The 19,999-nt window shown below is 32.9% G+C and overlaps 5 protein-coding genes across 9 annotated transcripts in view; 1 reads left to right on the top strand and 4 right to left on the bottom strand.

Moving 5' to 3' along the window:
- Positions 1-818: 818 nt before the first annotated feature.
- Positions 819-3,864, bottom strand: LOC116340407. 4 transcript variants are annotated; one of them, XR_004201087.1, is made up of 9 exons: positions 3,563-3,662; positions 3,407-3,422; positions 3,294-3,322; positions 2,849-3,104; positions 2,613-2,676; positions 2,293-2,534; positions 1,677-1,848; positions 1,245-1,481; positions 819-1,177 (listed from the first exon to the last, which is right to left on the bottom strand). XR_004201087.1 is itself a non-coding variant. In XM_031766886.1 (9 exons), the coding sequence occupies exons 2-9, from the start codon at positions 3,632-3,634 to the stop codon at positions 1,056-1,058; spliced, it is 954 nt and encodes a 317-aa protein (XP_031622746.1). In that variant the 5' UTR covers positions 3,635-3,686; positions 3,753-3,864; the 3' UTR covers positions 819-1,055. The 4 variants fall into 4 exon arrangements, 2 of the variants coding, with proteins under 2 accessions (XP_031622746.1, XP_031622747.1); XM_031766886.1 differs by lacking the exon at positions 2,849-3,104 and adding an exon at positions 3,753-3,864 and having other exon boundaries at positions 3,563-3,686; XR_004201086.1 differs by having other exon boundaries at positions 2,849-3,322.
- Positions 3,865-4,284: 420 nt separating this feature from the next.
- Positions 4,285-6,256, bottom strand: LOC116340399 (ectonucleoside triphosphate diphosphohydrolase 5-like). The gene is made up of 9 exons (XM_031766877.1): positions 6,169-6,256; positions 6,058-6,085; positions 5,826-5,989; positions 5,513-5,768; positions 5,332-5,422; positions 5,051-5,272; positions 4,834-4,997; positions 4,598-4,761; positions 4,285-4,536 (listed from the first exon to the last, which is right to left on the bottom strand). The coding sequence occupies exons 1-9, from the start codon at positions 6,214-6,216 to the stop codon at positions 4,447-4,449; spliced, it is 1,227 nt and encodes a 408-aa protein (XP_031622737.1). The 5' UTR covers positions 6,217-6,256; the 3' UTR covers positions 4,285-4,446.
- A 596-nt stretch (positions 6,257-6,852) lies between these two features.
- LOC116340402 (chymotrypsin-like elastase family member 1) lies at positions 6,853-8,916 on the bottom strand. Its single transcript, XM_031766882.1, has 8 exons — positions 8,639-8,916; positions 8,416-8,562; positions 8,200-8,308; positions 8,049-8,135; positions 7,844-7,956; positions 7,719-7,767; positions 7,573-7,645; positions 6,853-7,044 (listed from the first exon to the last, which is right to left on the bottom strand). Exons 1-8 carry the CDS (start codon positions 8,844-8,846, stop codon positions 6,958-6,960), a joined length of 873 nt encoding a protein of 290 aa, XP_031622742.1. The 5' UTR covers positions 8,847-8,916; the 3' UTR covers positions 6,853-6,957.
- A 609-nt stretch (positions 8,917-9,525) lies between these two features.
- LOC116340396 (nose resistant to fluoxetine protein 6-like) lies at positions 9,526-13,581 on the bottom strand. Of its 2 annotated transcripts, none has more exons than XM_031766873.1 (11): positions 13,287-13,581; positions 12,996-13,215; positions 12,749-12,937; positions 12,090-12,163; positions 11,834-12,033; positions 11,505-11,617; positions 11,223-11,436; positions 10,992-11,146; positions 10,794-10,920; positions 10,407-10,733; positions 9,526-10,320 (listed from the first exon to the last, which is right to left on the bottom strand). In XM_031766873.1, exons 1-11 carry the CDS (start codon positions 13,546-13,548, stop codon positions 10,156-10,158), a joined length of 2,046 nt encoding a protein of 681 aa, XP_031622733.1. In that variant the 5' UTR covers positions 13,549-13,581; the 3' UTR covers positions 9,526-10,155. The 2 variants fall into 2 exon arrangements, with proteins under 2 accessions (XP_031622733.1, XP_031622732.1); XM_031766872.1 differs by having other exon boundaries at positions 11,223-11,439.
- A 2,173-nt stretch (positions 13,582-15,754) lies between these two features.
- LOC116340389 (chaoptin-like) overlaps positions 15,755-19,999 on the top strand; it is a 7,649-nt gene continuing 3,404 nt past the window's right edge. The window contains exons 1-2 of the mRNA XM_031766860.1: positions 15,755-17,523; positions 18,811-19,187. Of these exons, the coding sequence (XP_031622720.1) occupies positions 15,773-17,523; positions 18,811-19,187 (2,128 nt within the window). The 5' untranslated portion in view covers positions 15,755-15,772. The remainder of the gene's footprint in view (positions 17,524-18,810; positions 19,188-19,999) is intronic.

Below are 19,999 nucleotides of genomic sequence, written 5' to 3' on the forward strand. Positions count from 1 at the left end.
GACCCACAACAACCATGCTCAAAACGGCCTGATTCGGGTTCTCTGACCTCAGAAACGTCCAGAAAACATGTTTTTGAGATGTCGTAAATTTTGACCCATTACAATACTTTCCCCTTTCACACTATGTGTGTGCGGAAAAGTAATACTTTAAGTAATAGACGTGTGTAATTATATCGCTATTTGTACTAATTCAGGAATAAATTCTGATGTCGACGTGTCAAATGAGGGCGTTTTATTTAATTATTTTGAAATGAACTTGGAATGAAAAGGAATTCTTCAGTTTTGAATGAAACTAATTTGATACGATTTTGTTTGCAGAATCGACATGAGACATTGTTTGTAGCTTTATAAAAAAAAATCCAAAAAAGTCAAAAATTTCACATATTTTCCAAATCAAATTCGTAGAGAAAGCCAGCAATAATGCCAGTTGATATATTTTTTGAGAGAAGTCTAGAAAGAAATACCATATGTGTAAGAGGGATATTCCTTGCCAAAAAAGATGATTACATGATAATGACATTTCTCAATCGATTGAAATCTCGAAATAATGAATTTTTTGGTACCAAGCGATTCCAATGTCGACGGGTGCAGCACAGAAAGAAAAAATGTGGTATTTTTATTTTTTCCAACTTTGGTAGATTAAATATAAAATCAACCAACAACGAATTAAATTGGCATATTTTGAAACTAGTAAAACTTATGTAATGAAGCAATTGGTAAAACTTATTCAACTAATAGTCTCTTTTGAAAAATATGCCTCAGAGATGTCAAAAATGGTAAATTTAATTCGTTGTTGGTTGTTTTTTTATTAAATCTACCAAAAATAGAAACATCCATGGAATAAAAAAATACGAAAGCGAACATGTTAATGATGCCAGAAGTGGTTTGTCTATGCTTGCTTAATATTAATCGTATCAATTTTAATTATAATGAGGTATTTTCAAACACTCTTAGATTATTATACATTGTTTCGTATCAAAATGAAGAGAAAAGAGTCAAATTCCTCGGAAGCATCGCGATTTCCGATGTATTCCAAACCAATGGCGATCACCTTTTCATAATTGTAAAGTTTGCAGGCGTTCTTCAAGACGATTTTCCTCTTGAATGCCTGAATGGAATTTTTCAATATCCTCCCAATATGATTCAGAAACTCTGTTCCGAAAGTTATCCTCTATAACTGAAAAGGAAATTCAAAAATTATGATTTTTTCCATGCACTGCGTGCGGTTAATTTTAAATACATACAACTATGAAGAATAAATATCCAGAACAGAAAGACATATGTATGGTACGAATTATGTTTCATTTTTTCGGTAGATTCTTCATTGTCTTCGGGTTCTTTTACGAAAATTCCCGAAAAGCACAAGAGAAGAAGTACGTAAAACGCCAAAAAACGAAAAACTCTTTTAGTGATCTTTTTCCATTTGGAGTCGACTGCCGTTTCACGATCCATCGTTTTAGACATGAATCCCAAAGAAAATGCTGTAAGAATTCAAATTTTTATTTCTAAATTTTATATCAGTAAGCAAATATGACTATAAAGAATCGGATCAAATGTATTCAAGTATTTCAACAGCAGGTGGTGAAGGAAATTTAATAAGTAAATGGTATTTTTCCACTTGATAACTCTTGAAATATACTCTTTGATCCCACGAAAATGAACAAATTCTTTGTTACCTGTCATAATTACCACGCTACCATTCACCAAGTGAATATCTCTATTGAATGGGATTGAATTCCACATTAATTTCACAAGTAAATAACTCAAATTGACAACATATAAGACCCAGCAAATCCATTTAAACGAAAATCTCATTGCTATACTGGGATGCCACGAAATTTCCTCTCTCTGTAAATAATCATGATTGATTCAATTATTTATTTTGGCCGAGACTCGCTAATAGTGACGTGAGTGCGATTTTTGTTTATTAAAAAAAGTGCAGAATATTTTATGGCATCATTTAAATAACACAGATGCAAATGTAATTGGGGACTTTTATGCTTCTTTAGGACTTTCTTTGGCAATGAAACATTACATTGTGGTTAAATGTAAGACATTACGTTTATTTTTATATATTTCGGCGCCGCATTACATTAGCGAGTATTGATTTCACACCATTGCTGCAAAGACACTTAGTTATTAGCGCCATCTAGTTCGTGCGAGAAAAAATCTTCACATTTCACACACGTACTATTGAGTTACTTTACTATGCAATACAGTGAGGGCACCAGTGATACGTGTTTTGCAGCAACCCAGTGATTGATTTTGAATAGAATTTGATATTTGACTTACCTCATATATTGCATGACCAATAATCCAAGTTCCATTAAATAAATTCATAACCAGGAAAAGCATAGAGTAAACAAAAAATATTGCGCTCAAAAACACATTCAATTCTCCATAGTAGGTGGGACACGATAAGAGCATAACAAAATTTAGGACAACAGATGTTAAGTACAGTAAAAGAAGAATACTATGAGCGAGGACACTGTCTCCAATTTTTACAAACATAAAAGTAGAGAGAAGAGCACAAGCTGTGAACAACGAAGAATAGAAAAGATTTTCTGTTAATATAAAACAAAATAGTTTTATGGTTTGCGGTTGTATGTTACTTGTGGAAAATCTGCATACGGCCCATAATATTCCAAGCGGAGTACGAAAAATGTCACATGTTTGCTGTAAAGATAAATCAAATAAACAGGTTTTAATAAAAAGCACAATTTGTTTTTATCACATTCAAATCACCCAAAGATCATAATAACTAAGTGAAAAAATAGTACACAAAACGAAAAGCATCAACACTTTTTCAAATAATTTTTTATTCATTTTTCAAAAGAATAAAAATTACTTTTACTGTTTCAAGAAAAGAACGCGTTTGACATTCTCTTTTTCCTAATTCACTTGTCAAAAAAAACAGCTGTGATGATGTCGATTGAATTGGTGTGGGGGGAGTCCAACCACTGCGCGCGCATCATGGCGATAGATGTGATAGTTTTATAGCGGAGTATTATAGAGCGCATACTAATACAAACAGCGTTATTCATAACACATTCATAGCATCTCCTAGCAAGCGCGCTCTTCTTGAGTGACAAATTCATGCTCTGCTACTTTTCAAAAATAAAAATATTTTTTTACAACATTTTTTTATAAAGTATTCGAAACAAGTGACATAGTTAGAAAGTTATCAATTTTTTTAAAAAATCAATCGATCCACCACAGTTAAGAACGCGCTCTGTAACACCTTGATGGTACAAGATTCCAATCATAAATGGATATTCTTCAATTTGACTAACCAAACCGCCCGAAATAATTTGAGCATCAACTGTTGGACAAATATTTTGAACAAAAAATGATATCGTTTTTAAATGTATAAAATAATTTCATTAGAAATGAAAACCACAGTTACCTTTTCCATTGAAATGCTGTGAAGAAGATCAATTATTTTATTATTATAAAATTTATATGACATAGAAACATATTTTGGGCCAGTCACTTTTGTGATTTTTTATTATTTTCCCGCAATTCTTCTAAATTCTACACAAAATGCATCTAAATTACTTACGGAATATTCAGTCAGACAGAAAAACACAACAAAAAACTTGGAAAATAAATTCATTTTTTTAAGGTCTACCATACGTGTGTCTTAATTGCGACAAACCTATTAAGCTGATATAAAGTCACAGACCCTGCAATTTTATACCGTTTGATTTTAATAAGAACACAAACGTTTAATAAATAAATTATATAAATACCACATTTTTGGGGTATCAAAGACGTATTTGTATATGAACAAGTGAAAATTGCTATGGATGAAATTCAAACAGAACCGCCAATGACTTTTTGTATTATACTTTAAGCGCAGACACATTGCTATAAGATTATTTGGCTTATAATTGGTTCAAATCCCTTCGAACTGTTTTTTTTTTTTTCATCAGGTTGACGTGATCACCATTGTGTAAATAATTTTGATCGGTAATTAAGAAATAATTTTTCAATATCATTAGTAATGAATTTTAATTGAATTTTAAAGTCATTATCTAGGCCTATATGACAAGAAATTAATTTGCAGAACTTTATCACATTTTTCGCAGTCACAAATAATTTTTTTTCTCAAAATATTCTCATTGTTCTTTCTGCAACACAAGTTTTCGTTGGTCTTTGAAGTAAACATGATTTTTCAAAACTTTGAATGTCGAATCGACATTTTCGATCATTTTGAATGAATCAACATTGATTGGTATTTGCGCAAAGCGAAAGGAGATAGAGAGTCGTAAAAAAGGGATGCACATACAAGTTTCATTAACTTTATTTGATTTCGATAATTGGTACAATTTGATTTCCGTTCATCAATGATCAATTGACGGCGGAATTCTCTAATATTTGTCACACAAATTAACCAATTGGCATCGAATTCGTTCTTTAAAAAATGCTCTTTTATTTTAATGTTTACATTTTGATTCTCGATATGTCAATCAACTGATCATAAGCACAGCCAAGAGTCCACGAGATCACATGGCCATTTATATTTTGATGAAACTGTGAAAAAAACAGAAGTTAAAACAATCACCACCTTACACACGATTCATCAACATTTTACTTGGATTTTTGTGTCCAAATCAAGCCCATATCCATCGTGCAGCAAGACATAAATGTATGTTAAATCAAGGCACAAAAATGAATTTTTAGCGTCTACCGTACTGCATGCCTTCTTTGTGTTTAATAAAATGTCATTCAGAGTGAATTCGCCACCTTTTTCAATATCTAGATGTGTAAAAAAAAAATCAAAAATTTTGATAGAAAAAATGTTTTGGTCACCTTAGAAAAGACACCTACCAATTAAACCGATGTTCCATAGTCTGTAAAAGAAACCCGAGAAGGCAAAGATTTCATGCTGATTCTCTGTGTGAGGCTTCGTTCGAATCGAATTCAATGTTACTTTTTTGACCACGTCCATACATGCATCGAAGTCAATTGTGGATTTTCCATTGGATTTACCACTATAAAAGAAAATTTGTTAAACATTTTACCAAAAAAATGTGTTTTTTCATACTTTATTGTGAACGATTTGGTGTGGTAGTTGAATGGAGTTGACCTGACGCTTGGGTGTACACAAACACTATTCAAATTTGTAGCTTCATTCGGTGCACCATATTTGAATACAGCATATCGAAGAGTTTCCGCTCCAAGATCCGAATAACAAGTGGAAAATACATCGATTTTATCATTTGGTATCGACACGGTGTACATATGGTCGGATAATATTGGCAATTGGCTGGAAATGAATGAAACCGCGTTTTCTTCGTTCAAAAATAAATTGCATCGTAGACTCACCTCTTGAGTTTATCTTTTACGGTGAACGTAACTTGTGCACTGGCGCCACCCATATCCAGAGCGGCCACCGTTTTTTTGCTGCCCAAACGATCTGAAATACACACGTAATTGTTAGGTGTAAACATCAGAATTTGTGTAAAAAACTTGAAAATATGTTTTGTCCAACAAATGAACTGCTCACTTAGTAAAAAGTTAATGGTGAACCATGAAAAAATGCCTTCGTCAACGCCACTCAAGATTTCAGCCGCATTTTCGCCAATGTAGAAGCCAGATCTTGAAAATATCTTTCGAACTTCCTCCAATATTGTTTCGGCTTGATCCGATGGAAGATTTCTCATGCCACCAGTTCCACGCAGTATTAATGGTGTTGTTGACAAATTTTCTGCGGGAATATTTTTTTTCACCAGTTCAAGTAGTTTTTGAATTTGTTTTCCACCCTATTTTCAAGCAGAGAATTTATCAAATACACTCGCGTAATTGCCGTCTTGACTAACCTCTGTTGGATTTTTACAGAATGAACTCAGACCGGGTTGAACTTTTTTATAAGATTCTCCATTATTTATTACTAATCGTCTGCTCGGGTATATCATATAGAATTTGTATGTAACCGCTTTGCTGCTCGTCGAACCGGCGTCAATTACAACGGCATACTGCAAACCTAGCGGAATACAATTTTAAATTATGAATTGTGAAGAAAAAAACGAAAAGATGAACGAGTATTTTTACCTATGGAAATTCCTGCACAATGTTGCATCTATTTTATCGATAATTCATAGTTTAATTTGTAATTTATTAAATTTGATGTGTTAAATTTGAAATAAGAATGAATAGACTTACATAAGATCCAATCACTAATGTGACAAACAATAAAAAGAAGAATTTCATTTTCTTTGCTCTACTCAAACGTGTGTTTGCACGACTGTTGTAAATGATTACATTATTAATAAGAGGCAGTATTATTTATGCCAATTTTAATTCAGATACATTATAATTTGATGACGTAAAACTCGATAGAATGTGGAAAGTTAATGAGTTACGAAGAATAGATATCTTTTACGTCAATTTGATAGAGAACATTTTTGTTATTTTGCGCTGTTGTTATGGGAGAACAATTGTAGAACGACTTTTTTTTCTGCATACACCTAGTGTGTGTATTTCTAGGTGTATTGAAAGACTTAAATACACCCCAAAAACATGAATTCATGGATGTTTTTGAGGTCAGACAGCCAGAGTCACGTCTTTTTGTACATAGTTTTTCTGGGTCTATTACACATGCCTTTAATTTCACCCATTTTGACTCACTCTTCACGCATTGTGACTCCATATTGCACAATTTACTGTCGTTATCAACGACCTTTATTATTTTAAGCATACATGGGCACAGGGGGGGTGTAAGCCCGAAAAACCCCCCTCTTATATCGTGAGTAGAAAATGACTCATTTGTGATCTCATTTTGTCCAAAGCTATATGAAAATGTGTATAATTATTAAACTAGTCAGAAAATGCAATTTTTAGAACATCTTGCTGTATGCCAAAAGTAATTATTTTATTGTATTTTCTTCACTAACTTCATAAAATCCAAGTTCAAAACTGAAATTGATTTTCGTTAAAATCATTACATCAATTTTATCCTCTTTCAGACGAAACTCTTCCAAATTTCGATTGTTTCATGTCAATTGATTCCCGTTTCCGTGTTTGTCCCTTTTTGTAGCCCTAGATGAAAAATTATGTACAAAAAAAATTAGTTCTATTTTCAAGTCGATCAATATCGAACAGAGATTAAACTGTGGATAGAAATATATTAGTGCATATTTGCCATCAAATAGAAATATGCGATATTCGCAATATATCTCGTGAGATGTATATGTGCGTCAGTTACGAAAACACGAAAAAGAATGCGAAGCAAGACACGAAGAAACACAGGTACCTATTCTTTATTTGATTTGGATGGTCGTGTATATTTTAAATCAAATTAAATGATTTAATTGATTTGAATTTTATGTCAAATCGTCTCATATTGAGGTTAGGTGTCTTTTGTGTGTTCAGGGATCATGGTTTCAATTCTTTATTTTTTAGGTTTCTTGAAAATATTTTGCTTTAATCGGGTACGAGCAAGAATCCGGTCGAGCATTTTTTGTCTCTTGTGGCCTTTGGTGAAAGCAGATTTCAATAAACTTACCCATGGATTGCTAAGGAATTTTTGGTGCACGTCTACAAATATTGATGAACTTCATCACTCACCTTTGGATTTGAAATGAACGTTCGATATGCCGAAATTTTAACGAAAATTTCTGGCAAGCCTTTGAAGTCATACCTATTTACGCAATGATTTAATTTGAATTAAAATTTAATTTAATTTCGAATAATTCTAAAAGAAATTATCGTACGAAGTAAGACCGAGTAATTTTGGAGGATCATCACTTGTAATAAGAGGACCTGGAAATTGTTTGTACATTTAACGGTTTAATATTATTACAAAACAATAAAAATAAATTCAAAGTTATCTCCTTGCCACCACTGTCGCCTCGGTTTGTGTTGTTTATTGTCCTATTACGTAAATCTACACAAATTTGTGTGTTTTCATCTACCCATCGTTTCATTTTATGATTCCAGTATGAATTATGACTTTTGTACGCCAATTAATCATCAATAGATATGAAAAAAGTAAAAAGCTCAAATTTTTCATATGAATGAAATTTCGGGTTTGCTATAGTTACCATGTACGAAAATCTGTAATTGTTGATTCAACGTAGCGCAAATTACTGCGTGTAGTTGTCCGATTAGGTCCAATACCTTCCGTAAAACTGGCAACCAGAATTATTTTATTTAGAATAACGAAATAATTTTTTTTGCTTTTTTCTAATTTACCCCAGCATTTTGACTGTATCACCAGCTTTTGCTGCGTAATAATCGGTAACCATTTTAATTTGATTTATCTTCGAATTAAATACCAATGGTTTATTAAGTTGAATAACGGCTGATAGAAAAGTTTATAAAAAATGCATGAATCATAATGAGTTCCAAATAACTATACTCATCTTATATTCAACAGTATCGATATACTAATTCAAACGTAAGTATTACCTATATCATTACTCAAAAGCACACCACCGCTGTATTCTGGATGAATAGTTACTTCTTTTTCAGTAATTTCCACCGTTTCCAATGGCGCAAATACATTTATTGTACCGAAAATTAATCTAAATGCAGTTCGATTGTGAACGCAGTGGGCTAATTTTGAAATAGATTTAAGAAAAATATTGGATTAAGACAATTATTAGGTTAAATAATAAGAATTTTATCTAACCTACGGTCAAAATTTTCCAAGGAGACACAATCACTCCCGCACAACAGAATTTACTTTCATCTTCACTTTTATAATATTTTAGTTCAACCATATAATTATGGTCTTCGATTCGATCGACCAAATTACCCTCAATAATTTGAGGATACACTACATAATATTCCATATTCAGACAGGAATAAATTATGACACATGTGTAAAATAAAATCATTTTCTTTCAACAGGTTAGTTTCAAAACAATATTAATTTCGATCTTATTTGGAACGATACATCAAAGAGAATCAAAAATATGTCAAAGATGCTGTCTGTTCGACCTTTTATTGATCCATTTTGAAACATTGAAATTACGCAATTATTGATTTGTTTAATATTCAGGCATGCCAATGAATATTCACGGTTCTAATACTCACGTCGATAATATTTATATTTATACAGGTGATATCTGTAAACTTCAACACACAAATATTGTGAAGATATAAAATGTTAATTACGTTATGGCCCAAATATGTTGGAACTTAAAGGCAGCTGCTAGCAAATTATCAAAAAATCATTGAGACAAGACTGACTAATCCGCAGAAATGCTAATGTTCTTGGTAATCGTTGTTTTCTTAACATATTTCACGTCAACCTTAGACTTCTTATGAAGTTTAAGGAAATGGTAAACGAAGAAATGTTTCAACGTTTGTTATTTTGTGATGAGGGGAATAGATTCCAAAAGCTTGAATCTGGAGACCATAAGAAATGTTTTTCCAAGTGGACTATTATATCAAAAAAAAAAAAAAAAAAAATGCACCACCCTAAACAGTAGATGAGGAATAAATTGTCATAATAATGAAATTCTGGACTGAATTAAAATAATTTTTATTTATTTTTTATTGCATGATTCATAAAAAATTGTGTCCAAGGCATAACCAAGACCTCATCAAAACCTAAGCTACTTGGCTCAGCAACAAATCCCGCCTAAATTGGCAGGGTACGTTCTCATGTGAGCAAACGAAACACTTCGCTCAATTTACATGTTCAAAAGTCACGGTGGAATTAGCCAAATTACCCAAGGAAGACCTCCGGATGGTAATTGGTTTACTTACCGGGCACGCCAGGATCAATTCTCATATGAGAAATCTAAATCTCAGAGACGACCCGGACTGTAGACTGTGTGGTGGAGAAGGGGAAACCACTGCCCACCTCATAGATAGATGTCCAATGTTGGATACCATACGGGCTGACTTCACGGGCTGGAGATCCTACCCTTTGATTCATGCACCGAGTGTATTCAAATTGGTAACGTTTTTCAAACGGGCATGCGATGACAATCCATGCCTTAGAAACATTTTTGGATAAAACACTATTCTCGTGTATTCAATACACACACGGGCGTCTTGCAATAAGTTATGAAACTTGAGCAACGAGTAACTATATTAAAATTTTACTGTTTAAATAGGACACTCCCCGTTTTAATCCAATAATCCAATAATTCAAAACCTAAATCTTTTCACAAATCATAATAGAAAAACTAGATATTATTTTTGTTGAACATCCATGCTTTGATCTTTATCAATCGTTTTTGCTTTTGAATGATTCTTAAAAATAACGTTGGCTATTGTTGTCATCGGCGCTTCAAAGGCTAAGTTTGCTATGATTGACATCATGAGACTTATCACAAAGGTGATAAAGAAATTATAAAACTGTAAAAAGAAGGAAAATAGATCGAGAAATGAAAAAAAGTTTATATTATCATCAAATTAAAATATTTGAATACGACAAAACGAACCACAATCATTTCGCTGAAGGGAACTGAAGTTTTCATCCAAAATATACGATATATGACGACAAAGTGTATCAAATAAATGGAAAAAGAAAGTTTTGAAATGGGCTTCCAAAACGGATGAGCCAAAAACCAATTGACAAAACCACCATAATTATGAACGCAAGCAAAAATGATATAGCACAACGAAATTGACCAAATAATTCGACTGCCGCCCAAATACAACCCATATTCAATTGGTTTCAAATCAACTCGTTCAAAATTCAGAGATTGAATATGTGATATAACTATCATTGAAGCAAAGGACAATGTCCACGCAAATATGTTGAGCATCTATTAAAAGAGACATTTTTATGGTATCGAAAATTTATTTGCATATGCAAAATTACGTACCTTAGGTATGTTTACATTTTTGTTTCTTGTTTTGAGTAGAACATATCCAGCAATGACACCAATCAACCACGGTGTGCATCGAAGATGTGTATAGTTATATAGTATGAATCTATGAACAGTAGGAGTCCTGTGTACACAACAGATGATTATTAAAATTGTAGGAGAATTTAAATTGAAGAAGCCATAAAATAGTCACACCTGTATTCGGCCACAGTAATTGCCATACAAACCAAAATGGGCACCAATAAAGTATAAATGGCCTTTGTTTTGAATCGATATATGAAATAAATGATTGGCGGTGTAATTAGAAAGAGCTGCATATCGACAGCTAAATACCAGGATGGTATATTACACTAAAAAGTAAACGAAAACAAAATAACTTGCGAACAAGATTGCTTGCGAATATACCATTTTGAAGGCAACACATACCACTCGAAATGGATTCATATAATTCTGTGCGTATATTAGATTTGTCCACCAGAACTGTTCGCAATCTATACTAAATTTGCGATAAACACTAGACCAAAGCGGACCACTTCCGGTAAATCGAAATGGGGAGATAATTACCAAAATGGTCACACCCAAAAGTGGCGTGAGTCGAATGTAGCGATGAAAATACAGTAGTGGCACATTTATTCGACCACTTCTTGAAACGAAAAAAATCAAATTCGCCATTAATAATTTAAGTTAAAAGCATGTTTTTGTTTGTACTTTTTGAATTTTTTTAGTATTCCAATTGATAGTAATAGTCCGCTTAAAACAAAAAATGTGTCGACTGCTTGGAGTCCAATGTAAAAAATTAAGTTGAAGTATTCTGTTTTATTCTGTAAATAAACAAATTAAATTTGAATTGACAAAAAGGGCAGACATTATATTGAGATGATATCAGCTCAGGCAGCTAACGTCAGGCGCTGATATGGTGCGACAACGATAGAAGTGATTGTTCTATTGTTTTCACTCCATTGCTGAAATGTCAGCGCCTGACGTTAGCTGAAAATATCTCAATATAATATAATAGTTGAGGTCGAATGGATTGTTACATGGAAAATTGTATTGTAGTTTTGTCTTGGAACTTCTGAATAGATAAAATTCTGATGAAATAGGACGACACATATTGCTGATATAGCCCGAATACCATCTATGCATCTAATCGTATCAGTTGAATTCGGTTCTTGAACTGAGAACAAGTTTTTGCCATTCGTATAAAATGAAAACGCCAAAAATAATTGTGATTTTTCGCCTACAAAATTTATAATAGCTTAAATGATTAGATAGACTGATTTTTTACACACTCACGCCTATTAAGAGTGCACGACACATCATAAAATGTACTCGCCAGCACCAAGCATAAAACAGTTCCTAAAAATATACTTGACAGTGTGGAAATAAAATATTAATTTATAAATCACAAAGTTTTGTCACAGGTGTGAATAAATGTCTGTCAAAATAAAAAGTTACCGAAAATCTTTCTACTACATTATAACCGGCATAGAATGAAAATTGAAGTTGACATAGAGAGGAGGGCAAAATATCACCCCAGGGGGTGAAAAACATCAAAAAGTCACATTTTGGAAAAGTGCCATTTTCGGACAAATTTTCCAATAGAACGACAAAACTGAATATGCCATCCACACCCTTGGATGTCTGCTGGACATTGTCCAGGAACCTTCGATATGAGGTTTTAGCGATTTTACCTCCTTGTAACAAAACGTCACGTTATTTAAATTTTTAACCACTAATTTTTTTCAAATGCGATTTTCAGGTATAAGGAGGCAAAAGCATCCCACCCAAATCCCAAACCTAGGGTTTCTCGACACGATGTAGAATATTTTAAATATACGAACATATTCCGAACAGTCGAACGTGTTCGGTGTTCGAACATTACGAAGGAATATGGCGAACGTTCTTCAAATTTAGTTTTCAGAAATGTTCGAAAATTAAATTTCATAACTTACATTGCAATCAAATCAATGGTTTTGAATTCAGAAGGAATCTCTTCCGTTTGGCAAGTGTCTTCAAACAATTTTATTGATGCGTTGATTTGTTTTTGTTGAATTAAATAATTGAGAATTGGTTCGATTCCTCGCAATGAACACATCCGTGGCAAACAAAGTCCAAAGTTAATGGCGACACCTTTGGCTGGCCTAAGCGAGTCACAATTTTTAGTTTATTGCAGAAATTCATTTTACTTTGGATACTCACTGTGGTAAGAGAAATTCTGGTTTTAGGGTTCCATCCTTAATCGGATCCGACAAATTGATTATTCGATCGAATTCCTGCTCGATGACGAGTTGCCCCATACAATATTGAGTTCTTTCGACTTTTTCATGTCGTTTGATATTAAAACATTGAGAAAATTTACCAAATTCATACGAATACACACTGGATACGGTTGATGGGAGTTTTGCCCATGTATCGATAACTGAATTCATTGAATAAATGCTTAATACTTTCTTATCACACGAACTCTATTAGGACAAAACCCAAACTTACGTTCCAAAGACCAATCTGAAGAATTCTGCAAACCATTTTTGATTTCATCCATTTCATTTGCGCAGATAGCATTTAGAGTAGGGTTGGTTATAGTTGAAAAATTATAAGAATTTTGTAAAAATAAATCGCTTTTAATTTGCTCAAAATCAAGTGAAATTGATTCAATTTGAATTGAGTCTGGTTTGGCATCGTTGAAATTGATGCAAAAAGCAATCCACACCAAATACAAACGTTTTATAAAGTCACGAGTTATTTTACTCATTTTTTTTATATTCGAGCGATAGCAGTGATCTACTCCAATTGACAACTAACAAATAAAAACTTCATTTACTCAAATTGAGTGACTTAAAAACTTTTAATTCCTTTAGTTATCTCAAATTATGAACGAGATTATCAACTAATGACTTTATGATACCCTTCATCTCTGCTATCTACGCAATTTCAATTTCAATATACTTTACTGAGTTAGACACAATTTAGTTAGATGGTTTATCTAGTTTATCGTTTATATTATTATATTAAACATTTGAAAGTCGTCGATTTAAAATATGAATCTACGATATGTCTCAAAAATGTCGGATTTTAAAACTGTTTAATTGCGATAAATTACCACATTGCCCCATACACCTAAAAATTCAGCTTAAAATGTTGCAATTGGTGAATACCGTTTTGAGTTAAAGGTCACGCAATTAATTAATGTGGCCGATTAATAGACTATTGACTAGGGTGCTTCATTTTTGTGAATTTTGCCGAATCATATCGCCACTTAGCATAACCGATACAAAATAATCATAACTTTTCCACGTCTTTTTTTTTACTACATGGAAATTTCAGTTTTCTCATATTCATGTCACCAAAATCACCTCGGAGAATACATGTATCTCAAATTTGATGATACCATCCTATTCTACGTTCAAATACCTTTCTAATGGTGTATCACTAGTCACCCCCCGTTTCCATTTGACCGGTTCCACTGTGAGGGACTTTTTCATGGACAAAATCAACATATCGATTCTACTCATAAATATATTTCCAACGGAGTATCAAACACCATAATTTGTTTTCATTTCATTGGAATTATTCTGGCCTTACTTTTAAAGAAAAAATCCTTAATTTTCAAATTTTTACAAGTTCTGAAGTAAAAGCAGATACTTTTGACGAGCTAGAAAAGCATTTAAAAGACGGGCACCTATTGAGTAAGCCACAAAATCCAAATAGTAGCGCAAATAAACAACAAAACAAATATGAATTGCGTTCTCATAAAGACCGTTGTTTGGAAATTGATATAATAACTCTTGGCCAAAAACGAATTTTAGAAAATTTTTGTATGGACCACAGAGGTAAATCAGAAAAGTTGCATAAAATTATTACATCCATATTCGCGCTATGTACGGACTTGTCATATTGTTACTGCACTGAATCATTGCTATCACGTACTCACTGAGTGGTTCATTAATTTTTTTATGAAAAATACACAGGAATGATCAAAACATACACTTTATTTTTATTAATTCATAAAAAATCTGAACTATACCATGTTTATTGACTAATTAAATAATAAAAACAATAATTAATATTTGACATGAATCTACGCAGTAAATATGAAGATTTATCTGATTTTATTACATTGATAGAGTTACCATGCGAAGGAATTGGCCGAATCGGCACAAAAGTTCGCGTGTCGTACATTACTCATTTCTTACTGCATCCATTGTGTATTCAAAAGACATGTCAATAAAAAATTTGCTATTTTTAGTTTTAATCTACATTTTAATTGAAATCACGCGCGTTCAATTAAACTTTTAAACTAGACAAATTTACATTTTTTTTTTATAAATGTGTGAATCTCATTTTCTTGCCAAACTACACAATCTCCGAAAATTTGAAGAAATTTCAATGCATATATTAAAAGTCTTTATCACTATTCAAACAAAACCTAAAATATCAGGACACTAAAAACACCCCAAAAAGAGTAAAGTAATGCATCGAAATTTTGCGACAATCTGTAAGTTTTTCACCTTTTTCATACTTCAGGAATGTTCGACATAGAATGACGCAAGCTGAGTAAACACAATAGATAGTGGTTAATTTGTAAACAAATTTGTATCCAAAGTTCGTCAAAACAGCTTTTAAACATGTCTAGTCGCCAATATGTGGCGCTATGTAAGTTTTTTTTCACTACGTTTTGTCGTCAAAATACACTGCAAGTAGACTGCTTAAATTCAATGCAACATTTTTGAAATCGGATCAAGTTTATGTGACACACATTACCGCGTTTCTTTGACCTTATTATGATTTTTGCATAAAATATTCAATAAATCCCAACTTTGTTTCGTGAAATATGATATCCGAATGTTTTGCTATTGCATGTTATTTATCAACACCAACCACATACGTCCGCATAAGTTTGTTTGGAATTGTGTTTCATTAAACCAATTGTGATTCGTCTCTCGTTCAATCAATACCAACAAGCACTTGCATTCAAAATGAAAATTCGTTTAGTTTTCGTGGTTTTCTTCATTTCGTTCATCGATCACTTCATTTGCGCAATAAAATATCAGAACATTGGTGATTGTTACTATGACAATGGCAGCTACGCCGAAAGTAATCTAACTCTGATTTGTGAAGAAAACATTCGTGAAACGACGTTATTCAAGCAATACGATAAAAGTGTTTGCCAAAATCAAATTGAGTGCTTCAATTCCGATTGCAGTGAGGGTTTTTACAAGTTTATGATCGGAACCATACGATTTGAAGACTGTGAATTATCGCAAATTCCGAGTAATATATTCAAAGTGTACGAAAATGTGCGCGTATTTAATATGGCCAATCTTGGTACGCAGACATTCACGTCCGACTTTTTTTCCGATGCAAAACGTCTTAGCAACTTAAATGCATCTTACAATCAAATCAGCGAAATACCGTCGAATTCATTTGTGAATTGTGAAAAGTTGACCGATGTGGATGTGTCCTTCAATAAAATTACACATTTTGATGCGCATGCCTTTGCCGTTGGAAATCACCTCCAGAGCTTGAATTTATCGCACAACAACATCACCGAATTAAGTGTTGAAACATTCCAAAAGTTGACCGAACTGAAGCAACTAAACTTGGCATACAATCAAATTGCTGAATTGCCATCGTTTTTATTTCACAAAAATGAAAAATTGACCGATGTTAACATGTCACACAATAAAATCCATAAAATCGACGATTTTGCATTTGCCGGCGATTTTAAATTGAAAAAATTAAATCTATCGCACAATAAATTGACAACGTTCCAAAAACGATTCTCGGACAATCATTCCAATTTGACGCATTTGGACGTTTCGAACAACCGAATAGCTGCGATTAAAGTGGACACATTTGAAAGTCTGCGAGATTTGGCTTTCCTTGATTTATCGGAAAATTTACTGAAAATTTTGGACAATAAAACGTTTGAAAACCAAAGAAATCTTCGGCAACTGAATTTATCGCGAAATCATTTAACCGAAATCACAGCAGGAACGTTCGCATCGTTGATAACACTAGAGATTTTGGATTTATCGAATAACGCATTGAAAATATTGAACGCGATCATTCTGCCCATACAAGCGAATCAACTGGAATTGATTCTCATCGCGAATAATAAATTGCATGAACTGATTGACTTTACGAGTGCACGCATTCCAAATACAAAAATTATCGGCATTGACAGCAATCCATTCAATTGCACGTACTTGGATGCATTGTTTCAATCGATCACTTGGAAACATTTGGACTCGATTTCAAAGAGAATCGCATGCAATTCAGCCACCGAAAATAATGAACCCATCGATTTGAGCGAAAATGTAACATTCACATGGGCCCTGGAAACAACGACCACAAGTGATCTTGTGACCATTCCGGTTGTTGAAACGGCAACGGAGAAACCCGACGAACGTATTATGGCTAACGAACAAAATGGAAACAACATCAAAATCGCAAATCTCTGGAAATCTCAAATGAAGAATGAACGCGCTATGAAATCGTTAAGGAAGTATTTCTACATTTTTATGTGCATTGTTACGGTCGGATTTACAGTTATTGCATACTGCTTTATGCGCATGTTTGTTGAAATGCGATATATGTCGAGAGCTATCTTGAAACCGGAATATGATGTTAAGTACACCATTGAACCACCGAATGGAGTCGACAATCATGCTTATGAAACCATCGAAATTAGAAAAAGTACAGAGTCAGTTAAAACACCCATTTGATATTTATTTCGAATGAAAACCATGTAACTATTGTTAAATTTCATTGAAAATTCAATTATATGGAGTTTTATTATAAGAAATGTGTTTTTAATCCCAAAAACCAAGTTGACTGACAACCGCTTCGTTCTAAGCGAAACATTCAACTTCTTCTTTTATTCAAATTTTTCTTTCACCTGCTAAATGAGAATATGATGTGGTAAGATGTATTGAATGGGTAAGTATGAGTGAAGCTAAGCATTCTTTTTGTAAAGGTAAGAAGAGAAAGTGTGTATTTGAATCTTAATCAAGCTTGTTTTCTTGTTTTTTTTTTTTTTTAAGTGAAAAGTAAGTACTGTGACTGTGGGATGAAATTTGATCTATTTTTCTCCTTTTTTATCAATTTGGACTTTTATTGCATTGCTGTCTATAATCAAATTACCACAATGTTAAAACAACAAACTTGGAAATGAAAACTATATGTTCAATGTTCATTCACTCGATAGGGCGAATGTAAGTGCTGTTCTGCAATTGTAAACAGTTTTTGATGTTAATATACACCTCGAATCATGCATATGTGATAATTTATGATGAATTCATTCGTACTTGCACATTTATTCGCTTCTTTCTTCTTCATTTATGTCACTGAGAATAAAAATTACGAATGTTATGAATTGCGACTCGCTATCAGAAACTTCATAAGTTTATCGTTCATAAGAGCTCCCGCTCACGTAAATAAGAGCAGAAGATTAATTTCTTGAAGTCTTCTTTTCATTCTCTGCAAACATTTGAAATGAATTCATTATTTATTTTGAACATTTTTCCGAACTAATAATGCCGTTGAAAATGAGAGTTGACAAAATGTAAGATGTGATGTTATGTCAACTGATTAGTACCAAAAAATATTGATAGAGGATTTTGTATAGATATTTGACAGTGTTGCCATCATGCAATTTCAGCTAATGAGTGCTCTAAGTTGAATGCATTCAGTTGAAGAGTGCACTTCAAAACGTCTAGACATTTGTAAAAATGAGCAAAATGAAATCCACGGTGATTTACTTGATTTTATTTTTTTGTGCCTTCGGTTGTGTTGTTGATTCGAAAAAATATCAATTTATCAGTGATTGCCAGTATACATCATTAAGTGGACAATTAACATTCATTTGCAACGAAAATCTTTTAGAGGCGAATTTTTTTGAAAAAGAATACACATCATTAACGGGCAGCAACTTTTGCAGCTGGACATATTATGATAGAAGAAATGTTGGCTCAATAAATTTTGATAATTGTGAACTGTCCAAAATTGCCAGCAACTTTTTCGAAATTTATTTCAATGTATTCGAATTGGATATGTCAAACCTCGGCGTTGAGACATTGAAACCTGAAAGTTTTGAAAGTGGCACTGAATTGTTCAAATTAAATGCATCCCACAACAAAATCACTGAAATTCCCTTTTATCTCCTAAAAGAAACTGTTAATCTAACTATATTGGATTTATCAAACAATCAAATAAGCCGATTTGATCCAAATGCGTTCTCCCTTGGAAATAGTTTAAAATACCTGGTTCTTGAATCAAATAATATAAGTGAATTAAGTGCCGAAATGTTTTATAAATTAACCGAATTGGAATATGTTTATGTCAGTTACAATCAAATCACCAAAATACCGGCAAATTTGCTTGATTCGTGTAAAAAAATCATTTACTTCAACTGCTCATATAATGAAATCAATCAAATTGCTTTAAATATTTTCCCAGCGAACAATTTATTAAACATATTGGATCTGTCTCATAACAACATCAGTGAATTGCATGTCAGTATATTTCAAACGCTCACTAAATTGAAAGAATTACATTTATCTCACAACGAAATACGAGAAATCCCATCATTTTTCCTGCATAAAACGAAGAAACTAACCGATGTGAATTTGTCCTTCAACAAAATAGCAACGATTGATTATTTCGCTTTTTCTGGCACTACAGATGTGAGAAAATTAAATTTGACGCACAATCAACTTGCAACATTGAATCGGAAAATGATCGAAACACTTTCAAATCTAACGCACTTTGATATTTCATTTAATCGAATCACGGCACTGAAACCAAACACCATGAACATTTTGCAGCATTTAGTGTATTTCGATGTGACGGGCAATTCACTAAAAAAATTGGATAACAAAACATTTGCAGGTCTTGTGAAACTTGAGCAATTGTTTTTGTCCCATTGTAACTTATCGGTGATAGTTCCGGGCACATTTTCGCCTTTGGTGAATTTAAAACGATTGGATGTGTCGTACAATCAGTTGAAGACATTGGATTCGAATTGTTTACCATCAAGTCTTGACCACATGAAAATTATTGGCATTGACACCAACAAATTCAATTGTTCATTTTATGAAAAAAATTTCGAAATGACTTGAACATTTAGACAACATCTCCATTCGAATCAATTGCAGTTCGGAAAATGAAGAAACAGATCACACCGAAGCGGTCACCATTGG

This window comes from Contarinia nasturtii, unplaced genomic scaffold, assembly GCF_009176525.2.
Source record: "Contarinia nasturtii isolate CC-2019 unplaced genomic scaffold, AAFC_CNas_1.1 Cnas_scaffold_676, whole genome shotgun sequence".
Taxonomy (NCBI): Eukaryota; Metazoa; Arthropoda; class Insecta; order Diptera; family Cecidomyiidae; genus Contarinia; species Contarinia nasturtii.